We start from the raw sequence: 27,067 nt of genomic DNA, 5'->3' as shown, positions 1-27,067 counted from the left end.
TGACAAGAGATTGAAAAGATGATAATTCAGCTGACATCTTAAAAGAAGTAATGGCATTCTCTTTCAGGACTCGAGAGAGCAATGCAACATCAGCTATTTTTGGATGACAGTTGGAATGGTTTGCTTTCATTTTCACAGGTATGGGAATCCTTCTGTTTAATTAAAAACTTGGGTTTGGAAAAAATTTAACTGACCACAAGACTGAGAAAAGCAAGTGCCTGCAAAAGTCATTTAGTGCAATTCTCAATGGGATTCTTGAAAAGCTCCAGTGGTGCACAGAGCACCTGCATCCTCCCCCACACCTGCAGAGCCTCCTACTAGGACACAGCTCCTACAAGATAGTTTGCTTTTTTCTTTTTTTTTTTTAATTTCATGTGGCATTTAGCACCCTAATTTCTGAGAATATATCCCATCCTGTGAAAGTCTTTTGTGGGATTCTTCTGAAAAGATAATTGATCCAATGCCCACTATGGAAGTAATTTCCTTGCCTAGGGATAACACCTGGCAACATTCATACCTTTTGGTGTTTCTTCATTTACAAACTGGAAGTGTGGAGACTTTTGATTCCAGCTCCCAGTGATCACATATGATTTCCCATCAGAACTTTTACCCATGGACTCCTGGAAACAAGGTAAGTTTATGTTTGGTTTTTTTTAAATTAAAGAAGTTTCTACATTATGTTGTGCCAGTCCTGTGAAAGAGCCACTGCACTGGCAAGGAAAGGGCAGGTCCATTTGACAGAGTCTGCAGCAGACATCATCTCTGAAGGAAATAACAGAGTTCCCCTGCAATCCTTGATGTCCATGCTGATAACACAGAAAGGCCAGTTAACACTAATTATTCTATTAGTACATGGCATGACCAGTAGTTTTGGAGGTGGCCACTGAACAGCAACTTTCAGTTTACAGAGGTGTGGATGAGAACACAACACATGTTATTCAGTCACTAAGAACCAAACCAATATTTTATCTAATGTTCAGCTTGTCTGTCTTCCCAACAACCTTATTTTCTGGGCAATCCAAAGCCTGGTAGAAAACAAAATTATTCATGTAGTAATAAACCTTTTTGAGTAGTCACTATGTAGTGCATAAATACTAGCAGATTTGTTGTCACTTCACACTTGTGAAGTCAAATGATCCCTATTATTACTTTATAGAGAAAATTGAGTCATAAGAACAAAGCACCCACTAGTTCTCAGTGTTACATTGGAGGCCTCGATTCTCACACTGATAACTATGCTGTAAAACTTTCCATGTTCAAAGCACAGCACTTTAATATTCAGCATGTCTAAAAATAAGGTTCCATATTTCTTATTTCTGGCCTCTGAATGAGAGCAGTCATGACTGACTGTAAACCTGGGCAAGTCCCCTGACCAAGCACCAGGTCACGTTCTAACTGAGCAGCAGAGGCAGGGATTGAATTCAACTGCCCAGAGCCTCACCCTCAATAGTGGAATCTACACCATCAATTCCCATCAACAACTGCAGAAGTGTTCTCTGTCCATCCTGACATCATGCACAATCATAACCCAAATTCTTACTGAGTTTTGTTAAGGAAGATCCTTACCAAATCCAAAAGGTGCATGTCGCCACTCCGAACGTCTTTCCCACGGCTAAGGAGAAGGCCAAAACATCTGCAAAGCCAGGCAAAAAAATGTAACTGCAAAACTTAGACATGCTCATAAACAAACCATTAACATTTCTTATCTAAGTATTCGCAGTCATACATCACAAACAGCCCATGAATCCACTGAAAAACATCAACAAACCTTGACATTTGAAAGCAGCATCAAGCAAGTCCAGCAAAACAATGCCAAGCCAACATCAAAAACGTCGAGCAAGATTTTAGAATCATATTTAGAGGATGGTTTTACCCTGTTTACAGCCTGGAAATTGTTCCATTACCTTTGTTTTAAAGAACATAAAGTCACTGCTAACAAGGGTTCCTTATACCACAACGCTTGGCCTGCAGTCTTCTGCCCTTCCTTTGGTGGCTTTTTTTTGGTTTTTTAGACACATTTGCATAGAATTTACCCTTCAGCAGGGACAAGGATCAGATGAAACACAAGGACCTCTTTTATGATTTAATTTTGGGCTTTTCACAAGGACTTTTGGCCCACACAGGTATGTCCCACTTCATCCTCCAGAGAAGTGTGGCACTAAATCACACAAATGGAGCATCCACAGAATAATTACTAACCTGCTCCCTCAGAGGTAAAATACTAACATTAACAGATAAAGAACCTTTAAAAAGTTGATGACATTACCTTTCAATAGCAAGTTCTTTATTCGTTGTCTGTTGCACATAAATCACAATCTTCTTATCAATCCCTTGGCGGAGTTTGAAGCATTGCCTGTCCTTGTCTTTGGGAACTGCACTGTTATTCATCAGGAAAGAAAAAAAAAGAACTCTCAATTTAGCTGCCTTCCTTGCATATACCAAACCCAGAATCAGACACTGGAGCAGCTCCTTACACCTGGGATTCATTTAAACTAGAATAGGAAACTCTCAAAAAGGGAATTTAGAGACCACCTCAGCCTCACACTCTCCATTCACTCGCTTTCCAACAGAACCATACACAGTACGGAAGAAGAATCTCTACCTGAAATAACCTTTCCCATCATCTTCTTTGATTTCCAGAGACACAGAGAAGGTGAAGATGTCACTGTCTGGAGTCTGGGGGGTGGCAGTGGCTGAGAGCGGGGTCTGTTTGGCAGAGCGCCGGAAGGCAGTGGCAAAGCTGTACAGGATTCGGCTCACCTGCAGCCAGAGTGCACAAACATCAGCTGAAACCTCCCTGGATTTTCACCATTCACAACAAATTGTATGAAGATAATTCGGCTTTAGCATCTAATTAACTGTTTTTCTGTGCTTCTTAGAGTAAACTGTTAACTGTGCATTCTTATCCCATAACTAAGGTTTGTTGATGTATGAATTACATTACTTCTAAAGTGCCTGAAAAACTTCATTTAAATTTCAGTAATAACATTTACATGTAGGTAATTATCATTTGACAAAAAGCTTGCACTTACAGCCTCTTGGATTTCACATCGGAAGACATGAATCCTGAAGAGTTCTGCATTGTAGTGGCTTTCAGTGAAAGCAAAGCAATCACTTTCAGGGGTCCCATCGTGCCCTCGTACACAGAAAAGGATTTTATAGATTGGATAATTTGCTATTTCTGTGTTTGTCTGAGGATCTAAAAGTCTGTTAAAATAGAGAGAGGGGAAAAAAAAGCTTGCACCTTTAGAAGAATTATTTCAGCCAGACATAACTTGCAAGCTTTAACAATTTCATACCTCTTAGAGAAGTACACCACAAAAACTAGATCCCGTCATTTACTGCAAAGCATGACCGCCATAATGATGTTTAAATTGAACAATACAAAAAAATACAATGCCACAAATGTTTCCACCAATAATTTCCCCGTGGTTTCCAAAAGTTACACTAATATTTGGCGGTGGACAGACCCACCTCTGTCAGGCCTCGTGTATCAGACATTTTCCAAACTACTTTCCAGGCTATTTCAAAAGCACTCATCAATAACCAATCCCACTATGGCTTGGGGATAGCTTGGATCATCACGGTACATTCTGGCAGAGCGTTCGGTAAACAAATTCAAAGGATCCCTTTTCACAGATGTCTGTAAAACCCACTTCTCCCACTAAAGAAAATCCAAGCTGCTCAAGTCTCCTGCAGGTAAACCATCAGCTAGTTTGCTTTCCAAAGGAGCCGAGATGAAGGCACAGCCCCAGAGCAGCGAGCCCCGTACCTGACGGTGCCCTCGGAGACGTTGGGCACGGACAGGGTGACGTCCAGGGAGATCTGGCACTGGCTGCGCAGGATGGACATCATGCGCAGCGCCTCCACCTCGCTGCGCGGGGCGTTCACCGAGGCGCAGCCCAGGTAGGTCAGCTTGCTGAACACCACGCTGTCCTCGTCTGTCACGGGCGTGAAGGGGCTCAAATCCTCACAGTCTAGGGCAGCACACGAGGGGGAACGTCAGAAACAAGGCAAGGCACCCGCAAGGGAACTGTCAGACACTGGCTGCCCACTGAATAGAAGACAAGAGAGGCTAAGAACAGAAAAGCCAGGCCGGGTCAAAACACTATAGGAACGCCCTGTACTTACATTTTCTACAGCCAGGCAAGTAAGCTTAATATTTGTGCACACATCTCTGGGCTGGTATAGCAGTGTTTTCAGAATACAGGACAGTTCAGCAGATATTAACTCCTGTATCACATACATAACCTGGAATTTCCTGCACTAAGTGATTATAATGTGAGACACGGGGAAAGGCTACTGGCCACACGTGTACCTAAATTCTCTTCACTTTCCCCACAAAAATCAAATTCATAAGATACTACCAGGCATTCCTCCCCTTTTTTTTCCTAACCTCCTTGGGATGGTTTCACTGGCAAGCTCATTTCTGGTTTCTGGAGTCCTGCTACCGACACTGGGTTAATGGTAGAGGATGCTGATGCCTCAAGGACAACGGGTTCTTCCCCATCTCCATCAGTTCTGACTTCTCCATGGTCCCGGTCACTGGACTGATCCTCCATGGGTGGATCCATCAGCACGTCTTCCAGCTCCCGCTGCAGCTGCTGCTCACTTCCATTCCCCACAATCTGAGAGCCACAGAGTTGGGACACAAAAAAGAAGAAAAGACTGTTCAAACAACAAAAAACACCCCTCAGGCACAGAGTCATTCATGTTGCTTTTTATTTACCAGTCAAAGCAGCAGTCAACAAATTTAACCCAGTTACAACCATAAACACAAACTGCAGGGTGCGAGTGCTCACCAGCATGGATTATATCCTCCCTGCTCTAACAAATCTACAAGCTCAAAGCAGGAATTTTCTAGCACTAGAAAAAGCAAGGAGATTACTTTCAAACTAGTCTTTAATCACTAGCTACAAAGACTACCTTTGACAGAGAAACTTACAGATGCCCACAGTATGGGCCATAACAATTCTCAGATTAACACCAGAAATGGACAAGTATAATTAAATATGTCATGTGCTTTATGGGCAAGACAGAAAGGTTTCACAGGAAGAGAAGCATCTGGAACAAGATTATGCCATCATGTTGAGGAGAAGCAACAGCATTGCTTTGTTTCCTAATGTTCAGCTGCAGTCTTTGAGCTCACTGAAGTCAACATGAAAGCATGAAGCCACCTCAGCAGTGTGAAATAAGGCCCTGAAGTGGAAAGGGAATGAAGGCATTCATTTCAGGAAGCTCTCAGATACCGCTTCTAAGGAAACTCTTTGTCCATTCCTCTGCATTTAATAGGGAAGTGACCAAGTTTGCAGAGTATTTACCAGATGCCATCAGCGAAAGATACTTGGTTTTAACAGTTCTGCAGGTGCTGGTGGTTATTCCTACTGACACCAAAACTCAACTCTAGGAGCACTTCCATATTCTCACCTCTCTGTAAACTCACTGGTTTAACATCCTACACATCAGCTACTAAAATCCAAATTATTCAAGTAGCCCAAAAAGTAATAATCTAGTGATTGTTTTGCTAAGGAATCTAAACAATGACAACAAGAGACATTTATGCTCTAGAAATTGACGCAAACAGAAGGTCACTTTTTGTACAGATTAAAATATACTCCTGTGCTGTGATCACCTGCCAGGAGCAGGACAGGGTAACTGCCTTATTCAGCTGTACACCCACAGGGGGAGGCATCTGTAATCTGCAACTAGTAGCAGACATCCACACATTGCCATTTTCCTCCCAACAATGCTAGTATTAATTTGTGTGATTCATTGCAGAAAAATCTTGCACAAGCATGGGGGCACCAAAGGCAGAAGGCTTTCAAGCATCAGGTTTATTATTCAGGTCTTTGCAGGCAATCATCAGAAAGATGATGATGAATGATGATGATGATGATGGAAGATGCACCATGCTCCTTTACTGTATGGAGTTTATATGTTTTGCAACAAAATAGAATTAATTAATTATAGTGTCCTGTCAGCCCCTTCAAAGATTATATATCAAAAAAACCTAGAGTAACTTCTAGTTTACAGAATCTGTTCTCTATGAAACCTGAAGCTAAAATTCATTCTGGTAAAAAACTGCATCTGCCAAAGAATCTGAACTGTGATCTACTCTATTTGGTAAAATAATCAGTATGAATAACATATCTAGATGTAATATCTATAAAACATGATCTTGAAAATAAAATTTCCCAAAAATAGTAGTGACAGGTAAAACACAAATTCAAGCTGTTTACAGAAAATAGGCATGTAAAAATAAAACCACCATCTCATAGATATTCTAAAACATCATCATCAAAACCCCACTTAAAAAGCAATTTTAACTAATTTCTCCAAGAAAGCTTTCCTTCTCAGCCCAGACTACCCTCAAAAAGAATTTTTGAAGGCACAGTAACCACACTTCTGGACTAGAGGAGCCCTGCTGTTCTCATAGCCCCAAAAACCAAGTGCAACAAACCAGCTGCCTGCACACCGAGGCCTAAAACACAAACCAAGGTTAACTTCATTCACGGCAACCAAAGTTTCTTATGCACCCGTTTGGATTCCCCACATTCGGGCAACAGGGCACACAAAGGTGTAAATGTGCCTGAAACCCAACTGCAGCCCCAAAACCAGAGCCAGCCTGGCACAACCAAGGGCAGGCGGGAACAGTAACAGGTGCACCTGATCAGTGCTCGAGGCTGAGCAAAGAAACCACTACCCTAACCATGGCTTTATCTATTTCTCACAAAATCAAAACTGATTTTACTTAAGCTTTAACTAGGAGGTAGCAAACTTCCTTTAGCACACCAGGGGATTTATCAGAACTGTGATTTATTCCCTTCTCCTGATGCATGTGCTGCCACCTCTGCTGGGAGAGGTCTCACTGTGCCGGGAGTTCAGAACTCCTGCTCCACACTGTGCTCCTGCAGCAAAGCTTTCCTAAGTCCAGCCCAGTCCCACTGCCAGCGGGCACGAGCAGACACAGGAACAATACTGGAAAGCAGAGACAGCAGGCAAACTGTATTTCTTGTTTAATTAATCTAGTTTAATTGCCATTAATCACTCAGATTGCAGCAAATAACCAACAGCACGTGCTCTGCACGCTGGAATACTGAAAAGCTCAAGGTGAATCGCTTTGCTCAAGGCTTGTGCTCAGTCCAGGCTCCAAATTCATAAAGAAGCTTAAGACCTGCAAAGCTCTGTGGCATTCAGTGCCAAACTAGAGAACAGCATAACTTTATTTTACAACTGATGATCAGGAGGCAGCAGAGCTCATGTTCTTCCTTCCTCATCAAGAGAAACAGCACACCTGCAGCCAGCATTTCATACACCACTTTGGAGGCAAACAGGGATACAAACAGCTCCCATGTGGAGCAAGAAGTGTTGCAGACTATAACATTTCATGCTTCCAAATTTTCGTTGGGGATAACAGGATGAACAGGGAAGCTGGCTGACATGAGCATGTCTGTCTCCTGGGCTCTCAAATGATGCTTCAGGAACTGATTACAGACACTGCCACAGAAGCATTCTCAAGGTAAGTACCACTGTGAGACTACTCTGAATTCCTAAGTATTGATGCTGATCCTGACCTTGATGCTGCTGGTATTTGCAGCATTAAGAAAGACAAGCAAGAAGCTACAGCCTTTCAGCAAGTTTCACAGATCACCAGGCTCCATGCTTAAGAAATGTTCATGTTTTTAGACTATTCTATGATGCAAAGTGAGATCTTCTACAACCACCATAAAACATACATGAACTTTTTTGCCAGATTAAGCAAAAGATCAGTTTTGAGACTCTTAACTGATGGAATTTATTTGAAGTCTTAAGTAAAAGAAAAGAGCCACTATAACAGCATGTCTTGCCCTGGACTCAAAGGAACACAAGAGAAACAAAGAAAGCAGTTGGGAGGTAAAAGCAAGAAGAGCAAAAGCATCAAGAAACGTTTGATAAAGTCTCTGTTACAACTACTGCAAAGGAAAAGAGGAGCACCCAGTCCAAGAGGCAGAACACAGGATTTCTTATCATCTTTAAAGACAGAGATGCAGCTGTAGACAGACATCAATTTCTTCCAATGATGGAATATCTCTTTCCATCTCCCACAAAGAAGACACTAACTTGACTCACTCTAGGGAAGATCCAGTTTTCAACACATTAAAGCAATGGAATTTGGAGTGATTACCTTACTTGTGCCACTTTTCTTAAAAACTGCTGAAATACAAATTGGGATGAATGTTGTTCTAAGTAGCAAAAAAAAAGTAGAGGGTGACAAGGGTCTCTTTTCAGAACAGCACTTTTACAAGTGAGAAGATGCCAGTGCCCTTCCAGCTCTCACAAGCCTTTCACAGAGAGCTCGTGTTCTCTGATTCATGCCAAGTTGTTAGTTATAACTACTCTTCTACGTTTCTTAAAGAGAACATTTCACATCAGGGAAAACTTCAGCGTATCTTTTAATCTGAATTAACAGATACAGTCAAATCCATGTAGGCTAATATTGCTTTCCACCTGAAAGCTGTGATAAAATCACAGTTCCACATTCTTTACAATCAGCCTGTTTCATCCCAATTCTTTAGGAAGAATTCTGCAAAGTGGGAAAAAACCCACAGCTAGTGATGGAGAGAGCTCTTACTCAAAAACTAATTACCACCTCTGACATCAGCAGTGAAGGAATTACTGACAAAACTGGTTCTTGAATACGTTCACCCTTCTGTCAAGTTTTCCACAACAAAGAAGTCCCTCTTTAAGCTCTCTATGGTTAGCTTGATTTAGAAGAACAGGGAACAAACTCAGGTTATTGGTTCTTACCTTCAGTCCTGTTTTTTCATCATCACTACCATTATTTGTAGATGGTGTTTCATCCCCTTGCCTGGAAACCAAGACAAAATCTTCACTGTTAAGAGTGGATACCGAGTCTGAAGAGACACTGATTTTTCCAACAGAAGCCTTGTCATCCATGACTTAAAAAGGAAGTTCGATTCATGAATGAGATTAAATATGTTATAAACTCCTGAAAAACAAAAATCATAAAAATACTTATATAAAACTTCATGCTAAATGCTCAAATGTTTCTTTTCAGAAACCTGCTGACTACTTATAAAAACTAACTCATCTGACAGCACAACCAAGCTCCAACTCCTCCCTCAGTGCACACTCAAAGTCCTGTCCTCATCTTGCTAAGCAGCACATGCTATTACAGCACTGCTTTCCACAGCTCACAAAAGGGAAGATAATAAAACTCTTTGCAGCATTTCATGGTTATGTCAGTCACCACTTTCTACACATCACACAAAACAGGGCCCTGGAACACACACTCCACTTGCTGACAATTAAGGCCAGCACAATAAAGTCCATTTACTTCCTTCAATTAGTACCTGCCTTCACCTATGTTCATGCAAAAATAAGTTTTATTTATCAGAGCTCACTGTACACTGTAGTCACATTCTTTTCCCCCAAGCAAGAGTTTGACCTAACTCCTGATATTTTGCTCTGAAACCTTGGGACATAGAGCATTTTATGAATCTATGCTGAATCTTCTGTACTATAAGGAGCAATAAAAGCAAAGACTTCCAAGAAGCAGGAAGAACAGCGTAGGCTGGCTCAGTACTGAGAAGCAGAGCCAACAGAGGATTTTAAAAAGCTGGAACTGGCACTGAGAGGCATTTGAAGAAAGGAACAAAAGGTGAAGTTCAGCTGCACACCTTGAACTCTACAGTACAGATTCCCAGAATCCACGGCTCAAAACAGACTGCTGTGATAAAAATGGGTGATTAAATTTCCCAGAAACCCAAATATACCCTTATCTCAAAGGCTCGGGTCTTTACAAACTCCCAAACATAACCAAACTCAAATGCTTTTTCAGCCTCCAGTTTTGCCTTCCAACCTGGAAGCACCATCCCAACCTGGCTTCCAGCAGTGCAGCCAAACAACTGAGACCTGGCACAGCTCACAGCATTCCTGCCTGAACCAGGAACAAAGCACCAGAAATGGCAAAGCCTGCTTTTATTCCTATCAATGCCCTCCCCACAACCACCAATACAACATGAAGTCTGCCAGGAGGACAACTTCTAACCAATCACCAATCTAATCACTTAGTGATCCTGGAACATGTTTCAGAGAACAACTGAAGCAGAGCGTAAGAGGAAGAATGGACGTGGTTTGTTCATGAGTGACAACACACCTGCAATTATTTGATTTATTTTCAAAATCATGTGATATTGTTTTCAAAACCATTTTAAGATCCACTGACTTCCAGTGGAAATTACTGGCTGGGAAATGCAGGCATTTTGAGAAGTTCTACACACTGTATGTCCACCTGGTATTACTCACATGTATCTCAAAGGTAGGGCAGAGTTCTTATTGTTAAAGATGCTTTTGTTTTAAGAATTCATATTAAAATATTTGTATAGAAGTTCCGTATTGCACCATCTATATAAGATACAGATCTCTGAAAATACCTAAATCAAAGATCTTGAAACACAGACTAAAAATAAGCATCAAACACTAAATACCCCTTTGGCTTTACTGTTTTCATTCAAACAGAGCAAACTCATCTTCCACACTGACAGCAGGAGTAGAGGAGCAGGCTTTGATCACAACCAGCTGGAAAGATCATCCAGGCAAGGATCACTTTAGCACTTTCTTTTGGTATAGTCTGCCTGTCTTGAAGTGCTAATTTCTCCTGTTTCCCAAGTGTTTCAAGTGACACCTTTCCCCAACATCACTTTCAATTCAATACAAGCTTCCTGCGTCTGGCGTAGGGAGGGGTGAACAAACCCCACGCGGATCCTGGGGCGCAGCACAACCCCACAGCAGTGTCACAACACACAATTGCAACACCAGGACGCCCCAGCCAGCCCAACTCTGCCAGTCTAACAGTGAAGTCTCATGAAATTACACAAGACAGGAGAGCACAGGAAAGGGGACAGTGGAGCAGGCAACTGAGAGAAGCTTTTGATGTAGCAGCAAGCAAAGCTCAGATACCCAGCTGTGATGGAAATCAGCCACAGGGATCATTGGATTAATGCTCAAACACTCGAGGTGCAAAAGCAGTCTTCAAATATTAAAATATTGCCTGAAGTTAACCAAAATTTCTATATCCTCACACTTTGCTTTGCATGGATTTAATTTCCTCCATTCCTGGCTATCACTTTGTTCCATAGAGACTACCACATGGATCATTTTACCTGAATCAGAAAGCTCATGGTGGCAGAATCCTCACCAGAAAGCCTCCAAGCCCATTAAAATAAGGGCCAGCCTAGAAGGGCACACATCAAAGACCAGCAGAGCAATTACATGTGGCTCAGGAATCAAAGCCCAAGAACAAACATCAGCAGTGACAGTGCTCTTTAGCAATAGCTGCAATTGGTCTCAGACCCAAAGCTTTCTGCTCTCACAGCTTAGGACCAAAGACCTCAGCCAAGCACAGAGCTCAAGTTCTGATGTCCCTCAGAAAGCCACTGTCTCATCCCTGTCATGGAAAGAAGCTTTGATTTGTTTAAGCATAAATAAAATAGGAGCTTTTGAATTCAGCACAGTTTAGCTCCTGACACAAAACTACAACCACAATAAGGTAGAGTTTGCCTGAAGGTGTCTTTACACCTCCGTGGGAGACAGAGAGTCTGGGTAAAACATGTACAGAGAAGCAAACTTCTACCAACCTCTTTCCTCGCTCATCTCTGTAATTAAATGGGTGTTCTGGCCTCTCCTCACACAACAAACTATTGGAGAAAGTTGCAAAATGAGAAAGTCAACACGGTTGGCTCTCAGGTCACTGCTTTCAATTTTACTTAAAATTCTGGTTCTGTGTGAAATTCCCCTTCACCGCTGTTACACCTTACTCTCTACTCAAGATAATGTGCAGAGGAACAGCAGAGACCCCATTCACTATGATTAAAAACTTAAACAACTGGAAAGCAAGCATACCAAAAGTTCAGATTAGTTACACACACTTATAAAAATTTATCTTTTACTTCCCCTCTCTTTCCCAAATATTTGACACCTGACTTGCAATTTGTGATCAAAGTTTTCCTTCAAAGTTCTGCCAGAAAGAATTTAAAAGAGCTTAAAGCAAACAGTATATAGAAAAAAAGAAAACCAGAAAACCTTCAATTTTACATTACTGAGAGAGGCCGAGGCATTAATGCCACCTTGAGATACGTGCAACAAACTAAGCACGGCACTTAGCTGGTCTCACTGCATTTCCAAGGAATACCCATAATAATTTCTGGTGCTTAGAACATCCATGACCACACAAAAAGAGGAAGGGTGAATGGAAAAATCAATATTTTGGCCATGAACTTCTTCAACCTGAGAGTCAACAGCAGATGTAGCATCCTTAGCACAGAATTTACAGGGAAATACAACACAAAAAAAAGTTCTGGGTTTCCAGGGCAGAAAAGAGAATAAGCATGAGAAGAGGTATGCAAACTGGAGAGGAAAAGGTTTTTTCCCCATTCATATCTTTCTCCGTTTTTTTCCCTCAGCTGCAGTTCCTAAAGTGATTCCACAAAGTTCCAATCTATCTGATGCAGAATGCACTAGATAAAGAACAATACAGCAAAATTAACTAAATTACTGAAGAACAGTAATTAATTTGCCTTAAAAAGCAAAGTCAGAAAGCTTGGCATGCAAAGCAAACTTATATCCTCTATCCTCCAAAATATGAAACCACTAAGTATAGTGTTAAATACCATGGAAAATGAGAAGGTGACATGCAGAAAAGATACTGAGGTGACTGAAAAACCTAAATATAATGTATTTTCTTTCTATTCCTCTGGCTCTATGCGCAGTTGAACAACAAATCCAGTATGGTTCAATTTAAAGATACAAAGTTCTGCTTTGCTAGTGTTCATCATTAGCATCTTAGTGTGGGTGAACAGTGGAATTTGTGGCAGAGTTCAGAGGCTTTACAGTGCACTTGGCAGAGCTGTGCTATGACAAAGAACCCAGAATTCTGTAAGACTCTGAGCTCCTACAGCCTTGTACAGCTGTAGGTTTTTCTACCTGTACAATTCACCTAGTGCACACCTGTTGTTTTAAAATACATTGCAAGTCCTGAAAAAAGCCTGGAAAACGCTCCAGGTCAATGCCTGTGTTTTATCACAGCTCTGGGGAAAAGAAAACTAAACAGTATAGAAACAATCAGTAGCAATCTTTTTTCTGCTCACGTATCCCATGATTAGTCTGCTTAATCATGTCAGATCTTTACCCACCTTCCCTGTGCAACACATACTCTCAAATGCAACAAGAAGTCCTTGGCACTCAAAATGAAGCAGGAAAGCCAGAGGAATACTGCATGTGAAAATACAGATTTCAGATGACTAAAGAGTAATTAATAAAAAATAATAACTACACGTCTAACTTTTCCTTTCATTCTACAACACACTAACAGCCACAGATGTTCGCACTAATTTCAAGAGCCAGAAAGAAAAAAGCTATTGCTATTTGGAGATAATGGTGTCTCTAATTCCACCCCTCTCCTCACAGATCTCGGGAAGAAGAGTGAATCACTAGACACTGTATGCAAAACCAGGCATCAGATAAAACACAAGAGTTAAGCTAATGCAATCTCTGTTAACAATCTTTAACAAGTTGATAGCTATTGCCAACATGATTTTGCTTTCAATCCGAATTTGAACTACCTGCTAGAGAACAAAACCCTAATTTTAGGCTCTTGTAATCAGTAAATTCCCCATCCCAGAAACAAGCAGCCTGTCCTGGGAAACTGCAGTTTATAAAAGAAATGCTGACACTGCCTTAGCCAGCCCAGCACAGGAATGCTGCTGGAATGAATTAACCGTGAACAGTTGGTTCATCCACGCGCCGCAGCTGACGCTCCCCCAGCACCAGCCCCATCTCAGAGCTGTGCAGCCAAGACACAGCACAGGCTGGAGGCTGGGAGGAAGCCAGTGCAGCCAGCAGCTAAACAAACTCTGGGGATGATGCTCCATGTACTGCTGGAGCCGCTCCCTCATTAGGATTCAAACGCTAACGGGGAGCTACGCTCACAAGACAACCAGAGCGCTTTAAAAATACGCTGTGGAAGAACCAAGAAAAAAGGAGTTACATTTGGTGTGTGCTACTAAACACTGTCTGCACTTAGGGCTGGAAATTGGAAGGAAACCTCTATGCCAAGCTCCACTGGTTAATTTGTTTACTGTGTACACAAAAATAAGTTTGCTCAGGTCCTTGACCTTTTAAGTAGAGGCCTTTAAAAAGAATACAGTATTTCTGCAAGTCAAACAGCAGTGGGCAGCTCCTGCAATAACATGTTTTCTAAAAGTCTCAGAAATCCTATCAAGTTGGGCTTTAACAGAACGTATAAGTAAAACAAAATCTGAAACGCAGATCAAGCCATACCTCTATGCCCCACCTGTTCTCCAGCCTGTATTCAAGAAATAAACACAATCCTTTTCCTCTGCAAGCCTCTCACATGATTTTTTCCTTCTCTCCAAACATCTCCTGAATACTTTTTCTACTTCTCCTTCTCTCCCCGAAAATGACAAGGCAAATCTACATAGAGAGAAACCACCAACTTTACCTCCAGCAGTTCGATTTCCACTTAATTTTTGCTGGTAAGTGTTTTTAAACCAAATTCGCGCAATCTGTTTATACTTAATTTTCACTCCTAACTGACACAACCAGTCCTTTAAAAATATCTACTGGGGACATTTTAACTGAAAGAAACACTTCCTTGACAAGAAGGATAAAACCCGCAAAAAACACAGAACTTATGGTACGTGAACCAAATAAAGATGCCTGCACGGAACGAAATGCCACATTTTACAATCCACCTGGAAGCGACAGGCAACAACCGACACCCCGCGACACGGAGAGGGGAAAGCGGGTGCCTGCCCGGCCGGTCCCCCCGCGTCAGTCCCGCGCCGCCCGGGATGGGGCGCGGGGGAGAGCCGGTGGCTCCGGGACGCGCTCCGAGGCGGGTGGTGCCTGTGCCCAACACCCGCAGCCGGGGAGCTGGGGAGGACAGGATGGGCCGGGCCCGGCGTCCCCCGCCTGCCCCAGGGCTCGGCCCGGCCCTGCGGGACCCGGCGCGTTCTCAGCGCCCCGCTGCCGCCGAGGCCGCGGCCCTTGCGGACAGAGGGGACGGGGAGGCACCGCGCCGGGTGGCAGACACGGCCCCGGGGGCGAGGGAGGGACCCGGCGGTAGCGGAGCGCAGGGCGGCCCCAGCTCCCGCACACCGGGAGGGAGCGGCGGCGGGGCAGCGCCACGGGAGCGCAGCGGGGACGGGGCGGACGCGCCCCCGCGGCAGCGCGAACCGCACCTACCCCGGCCGCCGCCGCCGCCGCTCCCGGTGCCGGGCCTGGGCCGCCGCCGCCCCACGTGACCGGGCGGAGGGGCGGCCCCGCCGGTCCTTCCGGGCGCGGCTCTTCCGGCGGGCGGACAATGCGGTTCCGAGTCGCGGTGCTGGGCTGCGGTGGCGCCTGTAGGTCCCGGCGGGCCGGCGGGGCGCGGGCGGCGGCCCCGGAGCGCGGCGCGGAGCGGCCCGCGGCTCCCGCTGCCCCCGCAGGCCGCGCTCGAAGGGCGGCCCGGCCCGGCCGGGGGCGCGGCGGGGCGCGGGGCCGCCCGGGGGGCGCGGCGGGCGGCCGGGCCCGGCCCGGCGCTGGGGCGGCGGCTCACGGCGGGTCTCCTCCCCTCTCTAGGTCCGTAGCCGGAGGCAGGAGCGGCCGCGGGTGCCAGCGTGGGGACGCGGCCCGACGCTACAGGTACCTGCGCCTTCCCTCCGTCCCTCCCGCGGGGCCGGGCCCGGCGCGGACAGCGGCTTCCCCCGCTCTCGCAAAGGGCATCGCGTTTACATTGTTATGGGATGCTGCGCGGGCTCCCGGCTGAGCTCTCCTGGAATATTCTTTTCCCGGACTCCGGGAAGTAGATGTGAGGGGCCGCGGCGATCCGCGGTCGGTAAAGGCCGAGGAAGCACGTGCTTCCAACGGGGAGCCCTGCACGTCCGACGGGAGCTTGCCTTGGTCTGCCATCCTCCCGAGATAACGGGTTTGGGATTCATTTAATGCTCTTTTCTCTTGGGGATCAGTAGTAGTTGAAACTGAACGTGTGCTAAGGCAAGTCACAACTTTCTGATATACAGTTTCTTACGATGTGGCTCTTGCAGTCTGCCAAAGACAGGCTGAATGGCTGGAATAGCTGTGGTTAACAGCACAGTACAACTTTAGCGTGGATGCTTTGACTGCATTCATATTGTATGAACTTCCAAGGTGGAAAAAACAGACTTACACCTGGACTTCCCTCATCACTGTCCAGAGGAAACACAGAAAGAACCAGTTTGATAATGTGTAAAATTCACTGAATATATATCAGGATTATCAGTTCCTGTCATTTATATTTGCCAGAGGCTGTTGTCTCTTAAACTTTTAGCCCTAGAAACAGGGTCAGTTGAGCAATGCTGAAGGTGACCAAGAGACTGGGTTCTGCGGGTTCACCAGAACCAGTTGTACTGCAGAACGATGCCCCCCCCCGCTTCCAAACTTTCCCTGGTTCCCGGCTTTTGAAGTCTTCTGAAATCCTCCGCTAATTTTTGCATACCATACACTGGAAGATGTGCTTGATGAGTGTGATCAATGAGGAGATCGTGTCTCCAAATGGCTGTATGAGCTGCAAACTGAAAAAGCCCTGATTATTGACAGATGTTTCCAAAAATATTCTTTGAATATTCTTTGAATAGTTGTCTCATGTGGGCACAATGCCATTCTTGTGTGTACACTCAGCTGACACTTTGTGCCCCAAGAGAGCAGTATCTGCTTTTATCTGTAAACTTCAAAGCTTCCTTTCGAGCTTTATGTGGTGTTTGTAATAGTTGGGAGGTGTAAGTTTTGCTTTGTTTTGTAATTTTATCTAACCAAATCTTGCATCATTTAGTCTCCTGTTATTTCTTCACTTCCTGCAATCCTAGTGCTTTGGCAGGATTGTGTGAGCAGTATTGCATCCAGAATCAGTGTAGTCTTATAAATTCTTAAAGCAACTGTTGAAAGACAAAAGAACGGTACTTGGTTTATGGAAGATCCGCTGTTCTTCATTCCAAGTCCTATCAAAACAAGAACAAACTTCCTAGAGAAGTGATCTTCCAAAGAACAGGACTAGGCACAAGGCTCCCTTTATTCCCCAGGTATTCAAAACAGGGAGCCTAGCAGAGGCCATTGTGAAGATTTTTTTCTGTAATCTTAGGAAAAGCCAAAACAACGCACAACAAACCAACTCCTGCAGAATACCTTGAAAGACAATCTGATGTGTTCAACCCAGTGCTGCAAAACCCAAAGCTTGCTAAAAATGCAGTTTCCCTTTACATCCTAACTCTTTAGGATATTGCTTCAGGAGAAATTTTGTCATAGCACCTGCACTTAATATTCAGGCTTCATTTAAAAAAGGTAAAAGTTATTGTAACGTGAGATGTAAACTTGAATTTTTTCTTACTTGTAATGGGCTTCAGTGTGTACCTAGGATAAAAAACATAATGGCTGATAAACACCCACTTTATATTATTATTTTAAATCTTTCTAACCTACCTTTTAGAAAACAAAAACGACTCACTGTTTGCTTTTTTCTCTGCTGCTTTTCCTTAGGTGTGCCAAAATGTCAGAAAGATCAGATATTCTTCATTTCAAGTTTGACAACTATGGAGATTCAATGTTACAGAAAATGAACAAACTGAGGGAAGAAAACAAGTTTTGTGATGTCGTGGTCCATATAGATGATGTTGAAGTTCACGGGCATAAAATTGTCTTTGCTGCTGGCTCTCCTTTTTTAAGAGATCAGTTCTTACTGAACGACTCCAGAGATGTAAAAATCTCCATCCTGCAGAGTTCAGAAGTGGGGAGACAGCTGCTTCTCTCTTGCTACAGTGGCACTCTGGAGTTCCCTGAAATGGAACTGGTGAACTACCTGACTGCTGCGAGCTTTCTGCAGATGAGCCACATCGTGGAACGGTGCACTCAGGCCCTGTGGAAGTTCATCAAACCCAAGCAACCGCTGGAGAGCAAAGAGTGTGAACAGCAAAGCGACTCTTCTGAGCTGAAGGAACATCAGGGAGATGATGACTCTCTGCAGCAAGACTCGCCTTGTATTCAGCCTTCAGAAGACAGCATGGACATGGAGGATAGTGATATTCAGATCATCAAGGTGGAGTCCATTGGGGAGGTAACAGAAGTTAGGAATAAGAAGGATCAGAATCAGTTTATTTCTTCTGAACAAACTGCACTGCATTCCTCAGAGCCTCAACACTTTCTTATCAACTCCACTGTTGAGAACAGAGCAAGTGAAATAGAGCAAAACCACCTCCACAACTATGCCCTTTCGTACGCCGGCAGCGATAACATCATCCTGGCCTCTAAAGATATGTTTGGGCCTAACAACCGAGGGATAGACAAAGGCCTCCAGTGGCACCATCAGTGTCCAAAGTGCACAAGAGTATTTCGGCATCTGGAAAACTATGCTAACCACTTAAAGATGCATAAACTATTTATGTGTCTGCTCTGTGGCAAGACGTTCACTCAGAAGGGCAATCTCCACCGGCACATGAGAGTGCATGCCGGCATCAAACCATTCCAATGTAAGATCTGTGGGAAAACGTTCTCTCAGAAGTGTTCCTTACAGGACCACCTCAACCTGCACAGTGGGGACAAGCCCCACAAGTGTAACTACTGTGACATGGTCTTTGCGCATAAGCCCGTTCTGAGGAAACACCTCAAACAGCTGCACGGTAAAAACAGCTTTGACAATGCCAATGAAAGAAACGTGCAAGACATAACGGTGGACTTCGATTCATTCACATGTAGCGCTGCTACAGACAGTAAGGTCTGTCAGCAGGCTGATGCCAGCCAGGTACTGGATGCAGGGAAGCTGCCTCAGGCCGTGCTCGGTTTAAGAAACGATAGTACCTGCGTCAATTAAGCAATTAAAACTCGCCCTGTGTAGGGATCGTGACTGAGAGGAGCAAACCGTTGGTTTGGCTTCTTCCCTAAACTAGTGGTGTGCCCTGAAAGGCTACAGATGGTTGGATTGCAAAACCTGGCAGGTCTTCAGCCATCGCTCTTAGTCTTACTTGATATTTTCTGTGAATAGCAATCCTCCTTCAGGTTTCTGTCTATGTCTCTACTGTGGATTAAGGGGTTAATTGTTTCATTTCTCTCTGATTAGGAGACTCAAGACTAACACCTTTTCAAAGACTGTTGCTGTGGGCTGCAAGTAAACCATCTGCTGTGCAGTTAGAGGCCTCTCTGTGTCTGGGCAGATGGAGGAAAGCAAAGAGGACAAGTGTGTGAGATAACCCAATATTTTTTTTAAAGGCACTGGATAACTGAAAACACTCCATGTACTCAGATTTAAACTTACCTCTTAAAATTACCTTTCTCTGATCTTACCCCTAGACTCCTGCAGTTGAAATGAAGTATTTTTGTGTCACTTTTTTGCCCTTTCTAAACCTATTTCAAGAAACTTCTGCTGCCAATCAATGCTCTCTTAAAAACTCTCAGGGTTTTTAACCTCAACATGCATTATGTAAAGATGAAACCCTAAATGATTTGGCAGGGTTAGCTGATCATTGCATAGAGCTGTACAAACTGAGGATACATTGCAGCTCTGGAATGTGAGAGGCTGGTGCCTGGAGTGCAAATGTGACCTGTTCTTATGCTGGCATACCTGGGATTTTTAAAGGGCACTTGCCAGTGCATGTACTGAGACAAGCTAAACACTTCAAAGCTAAAAGTTATCCTCCATCTTCCGTAAGTTTTGCATCACAAACCACAACAGCTGTTGGGTTTAGAGCAAAGCTGGAGTGGAGAAATACTGCTTTTTGACACTGTGAAAAGAATCTTTTTAAAGCTGCAATGTGTAACAACTCCACAATTTTTTTTTTCTTTTTTCCTTCCTTAGTTCTTGTATGTCTCTCCTTGATGTCTAATAAGGGCCACGTGTCACTTAACTTTAAACAAAAATACCTGCTATAAGAACTTAACATAATTTTTTTTTATTTCTTGAACTTTTTTGAAGTGACCATTAGTGTTTTACAGATCCTAGGATGAGGTATAGGTAGCACAATTTCTATAGGTTAATATATCAGCTATTGACTGTACTCAGCAATACCTCTTGTATACCGCCTTAAACATCAAATGTAGCGGGAATGGCATGTTAATTGGGATTCTGGGATTATACCATACTGCTTCTCAGAAGTGCCGTGGAATTATCCGCATCCCAGTCAGGCTGAAAGAAGCTTAATTTATCTGAGGCACACCATTCCCAGTAGGACAGCACTGTTAGTACTGAAGTGTAGCATAGACTAAGAATCAAATGTCTGATCCTCAGCAGAGAACTGCTGTTTGTGTTTGGAGTAAGGATTTCTTCCAGTGCAGCTCTTTTCCACAAGGTTTGCCGTGAGGCTGAGATTATGCTTCCTACCTAAACATAGTACTGTTGGTGTGTTTGAATGAGGGGTGGGGGTGAAAGGCTGCTATTGTATGGTTACAAATGTAAACAGGTATGACCAAAGGTGTGTAGAGCAAAAAGTGTTGTGTATGTCATTATCAAAAGTTGGTCTTGCTCTTCAGTTCTGTGTGTGTAGAAGTCAGGATTTCCTTACGCAGATATTACACTGATGGACGTTAAAACATGTTAATGTTGCAGAACGTTTTCAGAAATCCACGTACTTTGAAGTAGAAGAAGGTGATTCTGTGAATCAGTTTTTGCAATTGAGTTCTTGAACTACTGCACTTGACTGTTACACGAACTCTTACATGGACAGCTATGAAGTAAGCAAAGGAATTTACATCAGGGCATTCATCTTTCAAGTTGTAGCAAATATATTTAGGCCTAAAGTCTAACTGTTTGAGACTTTTTAAATTATTGTTCAGGTTGCTGGTGTAGAAGATAGGTTTGCATGGGAAGAACTATTTTCCTCTTGAAGCCACCCACTTTCAGAGTTGTTTTGAACTAAATTTGACCATGACAGTTGCATCTGACACTTGCATTTTGTCTTCAGGCAAAATCTTCTGTATTGTTCAAGCAATTTGATAATCTATTATTCACTAAATGGAAATAAGTTATAGTGCTATGTCAAAATGAAGACAGACGTGGAGAACAAGAGCTTGCAGAGCCAGGTCAGTGTGCTGTAAGGTACTAGTGAACAATCCAAGGCAATATGAATATGGACACAAAAAAGAAAATGGTCTTCTGCCACAGAAAGGAATACAACTGCACAAATGCTAGAAAACATGGCAGCAAAATGGACAGTATTGAAAGTTTTGTCTATCTGGAAAGTTTTGGTTTTTGTGAAATTATGAAGCTGTAATGTTACTGTAAGGAGAATACAGCTTGTTGAAGTAGCTGTGGGTGACTTGAAGCTGATACAAAGAGACAAGGAGTTTCCTAAGAAACGAAAGGAATCATTTGGTCAAGATGCATAGGCGTTCAGTCCACCCTGTGCTGTGGTGATTTGGACGTCTGAGAAGGTCAAGACTGCTGGGCTGCTCAATTAAAGGCTGCTGTGGTTGTTTGGCAAGAGCACAGCATAAATAAATAGGAAAAAGCAGCAGTGCAGGAGACTTTCTTCACTGAAAATGGACACATCTGTTGGATGAAAAGTGACTTTTCCTAATGTCTGCTTTTGGCCTGGCAAAAGGGTGCAGACCAAAAGATTTATGCAGGAGATGGCTGTGTGACTCCAGAAACACTGGAGCTCTGAGGGCAATACACCATTGCAAAGTGCACTGGTAGTAGAGTTCATCTAGAATTTGCCCCTATATGGAAAGACAAGTGAAGAGTACAGAAGAGGTAATAGAAAAGCAAAATCTGGCTAATGCTGCTTCTCAGAATTACAGATTAAGATGGAGTGAGAATTATGATAAATGGAATATGCAGAGGCAGCTCAATTATAGAATAAGATGAACTTAATTGTCCATGTATGTAAAATGTTGTCTTCATTGCAATGTCCCGAGTAGTGAAAGATTAGATCTGTTGGTTGTTGCTACTGATGCTGCATATTCAGATGAGGACTATGGCAGTTATCATAATCTGTGTGTTTCTGTGTAGAATACCATTTGCTGGTAAGTGGATAGTCTCACAACTTAATGTGCTGTACAACTTCCTACATATCCTAAAAATAACTGAAGTCTATTACAAAAGTATTTTAATAACTCCTCAGTATATTAGGAATTTTTTTTAAGTTTGCATTTTATTTATTTATATTATATAGAAGAAGGAATTTTTAGAATTTAGGTTTGCCAGAGGTTTGGGCTCACCACTTCTCTGAGTGATGGTAGCTTGTGTAGCATGTGTTCCTGCAGCACATGCTGCAACTGCACAGCCTCCTGCATAGATCAGGGATGAGTCTTTCCTTAATTTATTTTTCTTTTAGAAGACATGTTTTGCAGATTAGTAACTGATGAATTTGAAGTGTCAGTCTTTCTCTCCCCTAGCTTTTTGGCAAAACTTAGCTGCCGCTGAACTTTTGTTGAAATAACGTAGAAATTAATTGTGTGGGGCTGATTATGGTTTTGGAGTCACTGGGAAGAATAAAAGTGAGGAGGGAGAATCAAAACGTGATACAAACTGAAACTGTTGAGAGAACTCTAAAGTCACATTAAATGTTAATTTTTATAAACAAAGAGGGGGACATAGTGATACCTCCCGACTTGGTAAGGGGTGAGAAGGCAGGACGGACGCCTTTCCTTTGAGATTGTATAATCGATGGACTGAGCATTAGCTACCTCTTCACTGACTGGGCAAAAGTCTTACACTACGTGTGATAACCAAAGCAGGCGGGTCGGCGGCTGCCGGGCGTTGTCCCGTAGCCGTGAAGAAGCCAGCAGCTCGTCCCGGCGGCGTTCGGGGCGGCGGTTCGCCGTTACCCCAGCGCGTCCCGGCTGATGGCGAGGAGGAGCCCCGGTAGCCGCTCCCCGGGATGCCTTACGGGGGCGGACACGTCGCTACCTCTACCGAACGGTGGGCGAGGCGCGCCCCGGTGCCGGTGCGGTTTCCCCAGCGGCAGCCGCTGTAGCAGTGCCAAGTCTTCTAATAAACGTGCTGCTAACTCTGTCTGCCGCCGCCTCTCATTTCCAGCGCGGTCACGGCGCACCGGGGGGGCGGGCGGGCGGAAGGGGCGGGCGGGGAAGCTGTTCCGGGGCGCTGCGGCACCGGCGGCGGAGCGGCACCGGCTGCGGGGAGCGGCCGGGGAGCGGGGCAGAGCGGGATCGCGGCCGGCGGCGGGCGGCCCGGGAGCCCCGGGACAGCGGGTGCTGCCGGAGGCGGTAGTGGGCTGCGCCCGGCGAGACGCTCCGGCGGTGCCCGCGGGTCCCGCCATGGCGGCGGACTCGGAGGTGCTGCACTTCCAGTTCGAGCAGCAGGGCGATGCCGTGCTGCAAAAGATGAACCTCCTGCGGCAGCAGAACCTCTTCTGCGACGTGTCCATCTACATCAACGACACCGAGTTCCAGGGGCACAAGGTGATCTTCGCCGCCTGCTCCACCTTCATGCGGGATCAGTTCCTGCTCAACCAGTCCAGGCAGGTGCGGATCACCATCCTGCAGAGCGCCGAGGTGGGCAGGAAGCTGCTGCTGTCCTGCTACACGGGCGCACTGGAAGTCAAGAAGAAGGAGCTGCTGAAGTACCTGACGGCCGCGAGTTACCTGCAGATGGTTCATATTGTGGAGAAGTGCACCAAGGCTTTGTCCAAGTACTTGGAGATCGACGCTTCCATGGAGAGCTGTACCCAGGCTGCTGAGGGGTGCCACTCCTCGGATGCTGAACTAAGGAGCGGGGATGAGGTTTTAGATAAAGATTGTGAAATAATCGAGATCTCTGAAGACAGCCCAGAGAATGAAGAATACCCTGTGAAACAAGAGGATGGGGATGGGGATGGGGATGGCCCACACCCTGCAGCTCAGAGCTTGGTGTCGGAAAGGAAGGACACAAAATCCCCAGAAATATCAACAGTGGAAATCGGCTATAAGGATGATGAAATCTGTATCTTCAGAATGGATTCCATGAGTGTGGCGAATGCAGAGAATGATCATTTTCCTCAGCCTTGCACTTCCTCTAAAACAAATTTATATTTCCCAGAAACCCAGCACTCTTTGATAAACTCTACAGTTGAAAGCAGGAATACGGAAATGCCAGGAAATCACTTTCAGGCTTTTGTTGGTGACAATCCAGAAGGAACTTCTAGTGGGGCAAATGGGTTCCAAAGCCTGGAGGATTCCGGCAGCTCGTGGCGGCACCAGTGTCCAAAGTGTCCGAGGGGCTTTCTGCACCTCGAGAACTATCTCAGGCATCTGAAAATGCACAAGCTCTTCCTGTGCTTGCAATGTGGCAAAACATTTACGCAAAAAAAGAATCTCAACAGGCACATCCGGGGGCACATGGGGATCCGGCCCTTCCAGTGCATGGTGTGCTTGAAGACCTTCACGGCCAAGAGCACGCTGCAGGATCACCTCAACATCCACAGCGGGGACAGGCCATACAAGTGCCACTGCTGCGACATGGACTTCAAACACAAGTCTGCTCTTAAAAAGCATTTGACTTCTGTTCATGGAAGGAGCAGCAGTGAAAAGCCAAACCTGAACACTATTACAAAAGTTAAAATAGACTATGATTGATAGCTGGGCAATTGTGGAGTCAGACTCCACATAAAGCTCCTAGCTAGTGAAATTGTAGATGCAATTCCAGTTCCAGATCCCCATCTAAGGGAGAGAAGCACAAACAGGTGGCTGGTGATCCAAGACAGGCCTTGGAGCAGGAAACCTGCCTGCTCCCTTAAGGTTGCTATTGCTGTCAGTGAAAAAAGGTTTTTCCTAGTTGAAAGTAAACTTCAAAATATGGGAAATTATTTCATGCTTCTCTTCTATTATACTGAGCATATCCTGGTCCCCCAATGATGTTTTATATTCCTTGTTTCAAGGGCAGGCACTGCTGACTTTCAGGCTATTACTGATACTGCAATAAGCTGAAGCCTGAGCCATGGTGTTGGTGACAACAGCTGAGGGACGGGGGTGTTTTGTATTTATTCAGCAAGTCAGTTGTTTCCATCCAGTTCCTGGATCATTCCTGATGAAATCATCTCCTTCCTTGCCCAAACTTTGGTAGATCTTCCAGAAAGAAGGTGTGTTTTCATACTCAAGTCTGTGACGTTTAAGGACACACAACAAAGAAAAACTAATCAAGGAACCTTTCAAATTGTCTCTCGCAAACAGAGAACTTGTAAATGAGAGAGAAACAGTATTTCCTTGCAGTTTATTTGTAACTGGACGGTCCCATGAAAAGGACTTGCTTTTAGTTTTATCAAGTTCTGAATTTTTATAAACTTCTTTCTTCTAATAATGGGGTTTTTTTCTGTCATACCAGTGTTTTGCACCTGTATTTGATAAGTTTAGTCCTGTTTGTTGCATCATAACATCTGCCTTCATTTTTTTACAGATCTTAGCTATATGCACTTATGTGAAATTCAGCTGTGTGCTGTTGGGTAATCATAGTTTCAATGCTAATTTTGAAAAACAGGCATTTCTGTCTGACTAGTAATGACTTAGAGGTCTCATACCCTGATTCTGTGACACAGTAACACAGTAATGATGTGTGTTTGCAGAAGTGTGTTTGTGATTTATCAAAGGTCATTTTAGTTTAATCATGAGCATCGAGCGCCCTGTGATGCAGTCTGTGTCTTTGGCTGGTACACGTTTCTTCCACTAAATGTAATATAAATAAAGAGTTATTTCAGTTGTTAATATGAGAGAATGGTACTTACAACTAGCAAAAAGCAGTAGTTCTTACTCCTGTCTGTACCACGCTTCCTTCAAGTTTCAGAAGTGCTGTTCCAAGTTCTTGCTTAGAGTCCAGAAGTCTGGCCCAAATGCTTCAGAATCTGGCTGGCTCTAAAATCTAAGACAATAGTTTTTTAATGTCAGTTCACTTTCCTTCCCTGTGTCTGTGAGTGCACCAGCCTGTTTGGGGTTTTATTGATCAGCTACGGGAGGGGCTGGGTGTGTACAATGTCTACCGTGCACTTTCCTGTTACTACTTGTTGCAGGCATGGTCAGGTGTGTGTGTGGGTATTTCCCTCATGAGCCCTTCCCTGTGTGCTAAAGGGGAAACAGACTGATCTTTTGAAGTGTATCTTCTGTGGGAGCAGGTTCCGGGTTATTTTGGTCGTGCATGTAAACACGAGAGGGAGTTGTGTTGTGTGACAGGCCACCAGCATGTTCCGTTCAGTGGCTGCAGTGTCTCAGTAAGCTTTGTGGACAAACCCTGGTCTTGTGCACATGTTCACGTTAGAGGAGTTTCCTCTCCCCATCCCTCCATGTAACCATGTCTTGTCAAAACACAATAAATGAAATGCAAACAAGGCATTGTGTCAGAAATACATCTCGATTTTTCTGATCACAGTTAATAATTTTGTGCATACCTTAACAGTTAGTATTTTGGCTGCTGTGTTGAGTAAACAAGATGTAGTAAACAAAACACGGTGTTCCAGTGGCGGTCATTTAGTAAAGCGTTTTTCTGTCCTTCAGAGGGGTCTGTCTGACCCACTTGTGCCATGAATTCTTCCCCCTCAGGAGTCACAGCTCTGCACCGCTGTGACCTTGGCTAAGGCTGTGTTATCTCTGCGTGACCGGAGAAGCAGCTGCAGCTCCCGGGCGCGGCTCCGGGGCTGCCGTGCTGGGGCAGCAGCGCCAGCGCTCCCCACACCTCAGCGGGCCCCGCCGGCCTGAGGCGGCTCGGGGACAACCGACGTGGGCCAGAGGGCGCCTCCAGTCCCCTCTTCCTCCTCAGCCCCAGCAATAATAAAGTCATCAATTGCAATTTAGAACGATAATTAATAATCGACGCTAGCGGCGAAAGTTACCGATTAAATTTTAAAAGGACAATAAATAATCGACGCCAGAGGGGAACGTTGCGCACCGAGGAACCGCTGAGGCGGCTCTGCTCGAGGCGCGCCACAAGGGGGCGCTGGCGGCGCCGGCCGCCGCTCTGTCACGCCGTCTCTATGATCCCCGCTCGCCCCTGGCGGTGGGGCCCGTGCGGCGGGCGCATCTGCACCGCCGTCTCTATGGTAACTCCCTCCCTCCGCGCGGTCAC

General features: G+C 44.6%; 3 protein-coding genes across 5 annotated transcripts in view; 2 read left to right on the top strand and 1 right to left on the bottom strand.

Annotated features, from left to right (window-relative positions):
- Positions 1-15,323, bottom strand: part of RABGAP1 (RAB GTPase activating protein 1) — a 60,765-nt gene extending 45,442 nt beyond the window's left edge. Inside the window, exons 1-10 of one of the 3 annotated variants that reach the window (XM_084219950.1) lie at positions 15,268-15,311; positions 9,681-9,730; positions 8,788-8,989; positions 4,397-4,628; positions 3,773-3,977; positions 3,033-3,207; positions 2,603-2,760; positions 2,267-2,377; positions 1,567-1,633; positions 518-620 (exon numbers count right to left, since the gene is read on the bottom strand). In XM_084219950.1, the coding sequence (XP_084076076.1) occupies positions 518-620; positions 1,567-1,633; positions 2,267-2,377; positions 2,603-2,760; positions 3,033-3,207; positions 3,773-3,977; positions 4,397-4,628; positions 8,788-8,937 (1,201 nt within the window). In that variant the 5' untranslated portion in view covers positions 8,938-8,989; positions 9,681-9,730; positions 15,268-15,311. Of the gene's footprint in view, positions 1-517; positions 621-1,566; positions 1,634-2,266; positions 2,378-2,602; positions 2,761-3,032; positions 3,208-3,772; positions 3,978-4,396; positions 4,629-8,787; positions 8,990-9,680; positions 9,731-15,267 lie in introns of all 3 variants that reach the window. The other 2 variants (XM_084219948.1, XM_084219949.1) reach the window with 2 other exon arrangements.
- A 331-nt stretch (positions 15,324-15,654) lies between these two features.
- ZBTB26 (zinc finger and BTB domain containing 26) lies at positions 15,655-22,981 on the top strand. The gene is made up of 2 exons (XM_084219744.1): positions 15,655-15,705; positions 17,572-22,981. The coding sequence occupies exon 2, from the start codon at positions 17,582-17,584 to the stop codon at positions 18,896-18,898; it is 1,317 nt and encodes a 438-aa protein (XP_084075870.1). The 5' UTR covers positions 15,655-15,705; positions 17,572-17,581; the 3' UTR covers positions 18,899-22,981.
- A 165-nt stretch (positions 22,982-23,146) lies between these two features.
- On the top strand, positions 23,147-26,216 carry ZBTB6 (zinc finger and BTB domain containing 6). Its single transcript, XM_084219597.1, has one exon. The coding sequence runs from the start codon at positions 23,299-23,301 to the stop codon at positions 24,592-24,594; it is 1,296 nt and encodes a 431-aa protein (XP_084075723.1). The 5' UTR covers positions 23,147-23,298; the 3' UTR covers positions 24,595-26,216.
- The last annotated feature ends 851 nt before the right edge of the window (positions 26,217-27,067 follow it).

This window comes from Fringilla coelebs (genome assembly GCF_963513975.1).
Source record: "Fringilla coelebs genome assembly, chromosome: 21".
In the NCBI taxonomy this organism is placed as follows: domain Eukaryota; kingdom Metazoa; phylum Chordata; class Aves; order Passeriformes; family Fringillidae; genus Fringilla; species Fringilla coelebs.
Note: the sequence above shows the minus strand (reverse complement) of the source record. Positions and strands in the feature narration are given on the sequence as shown.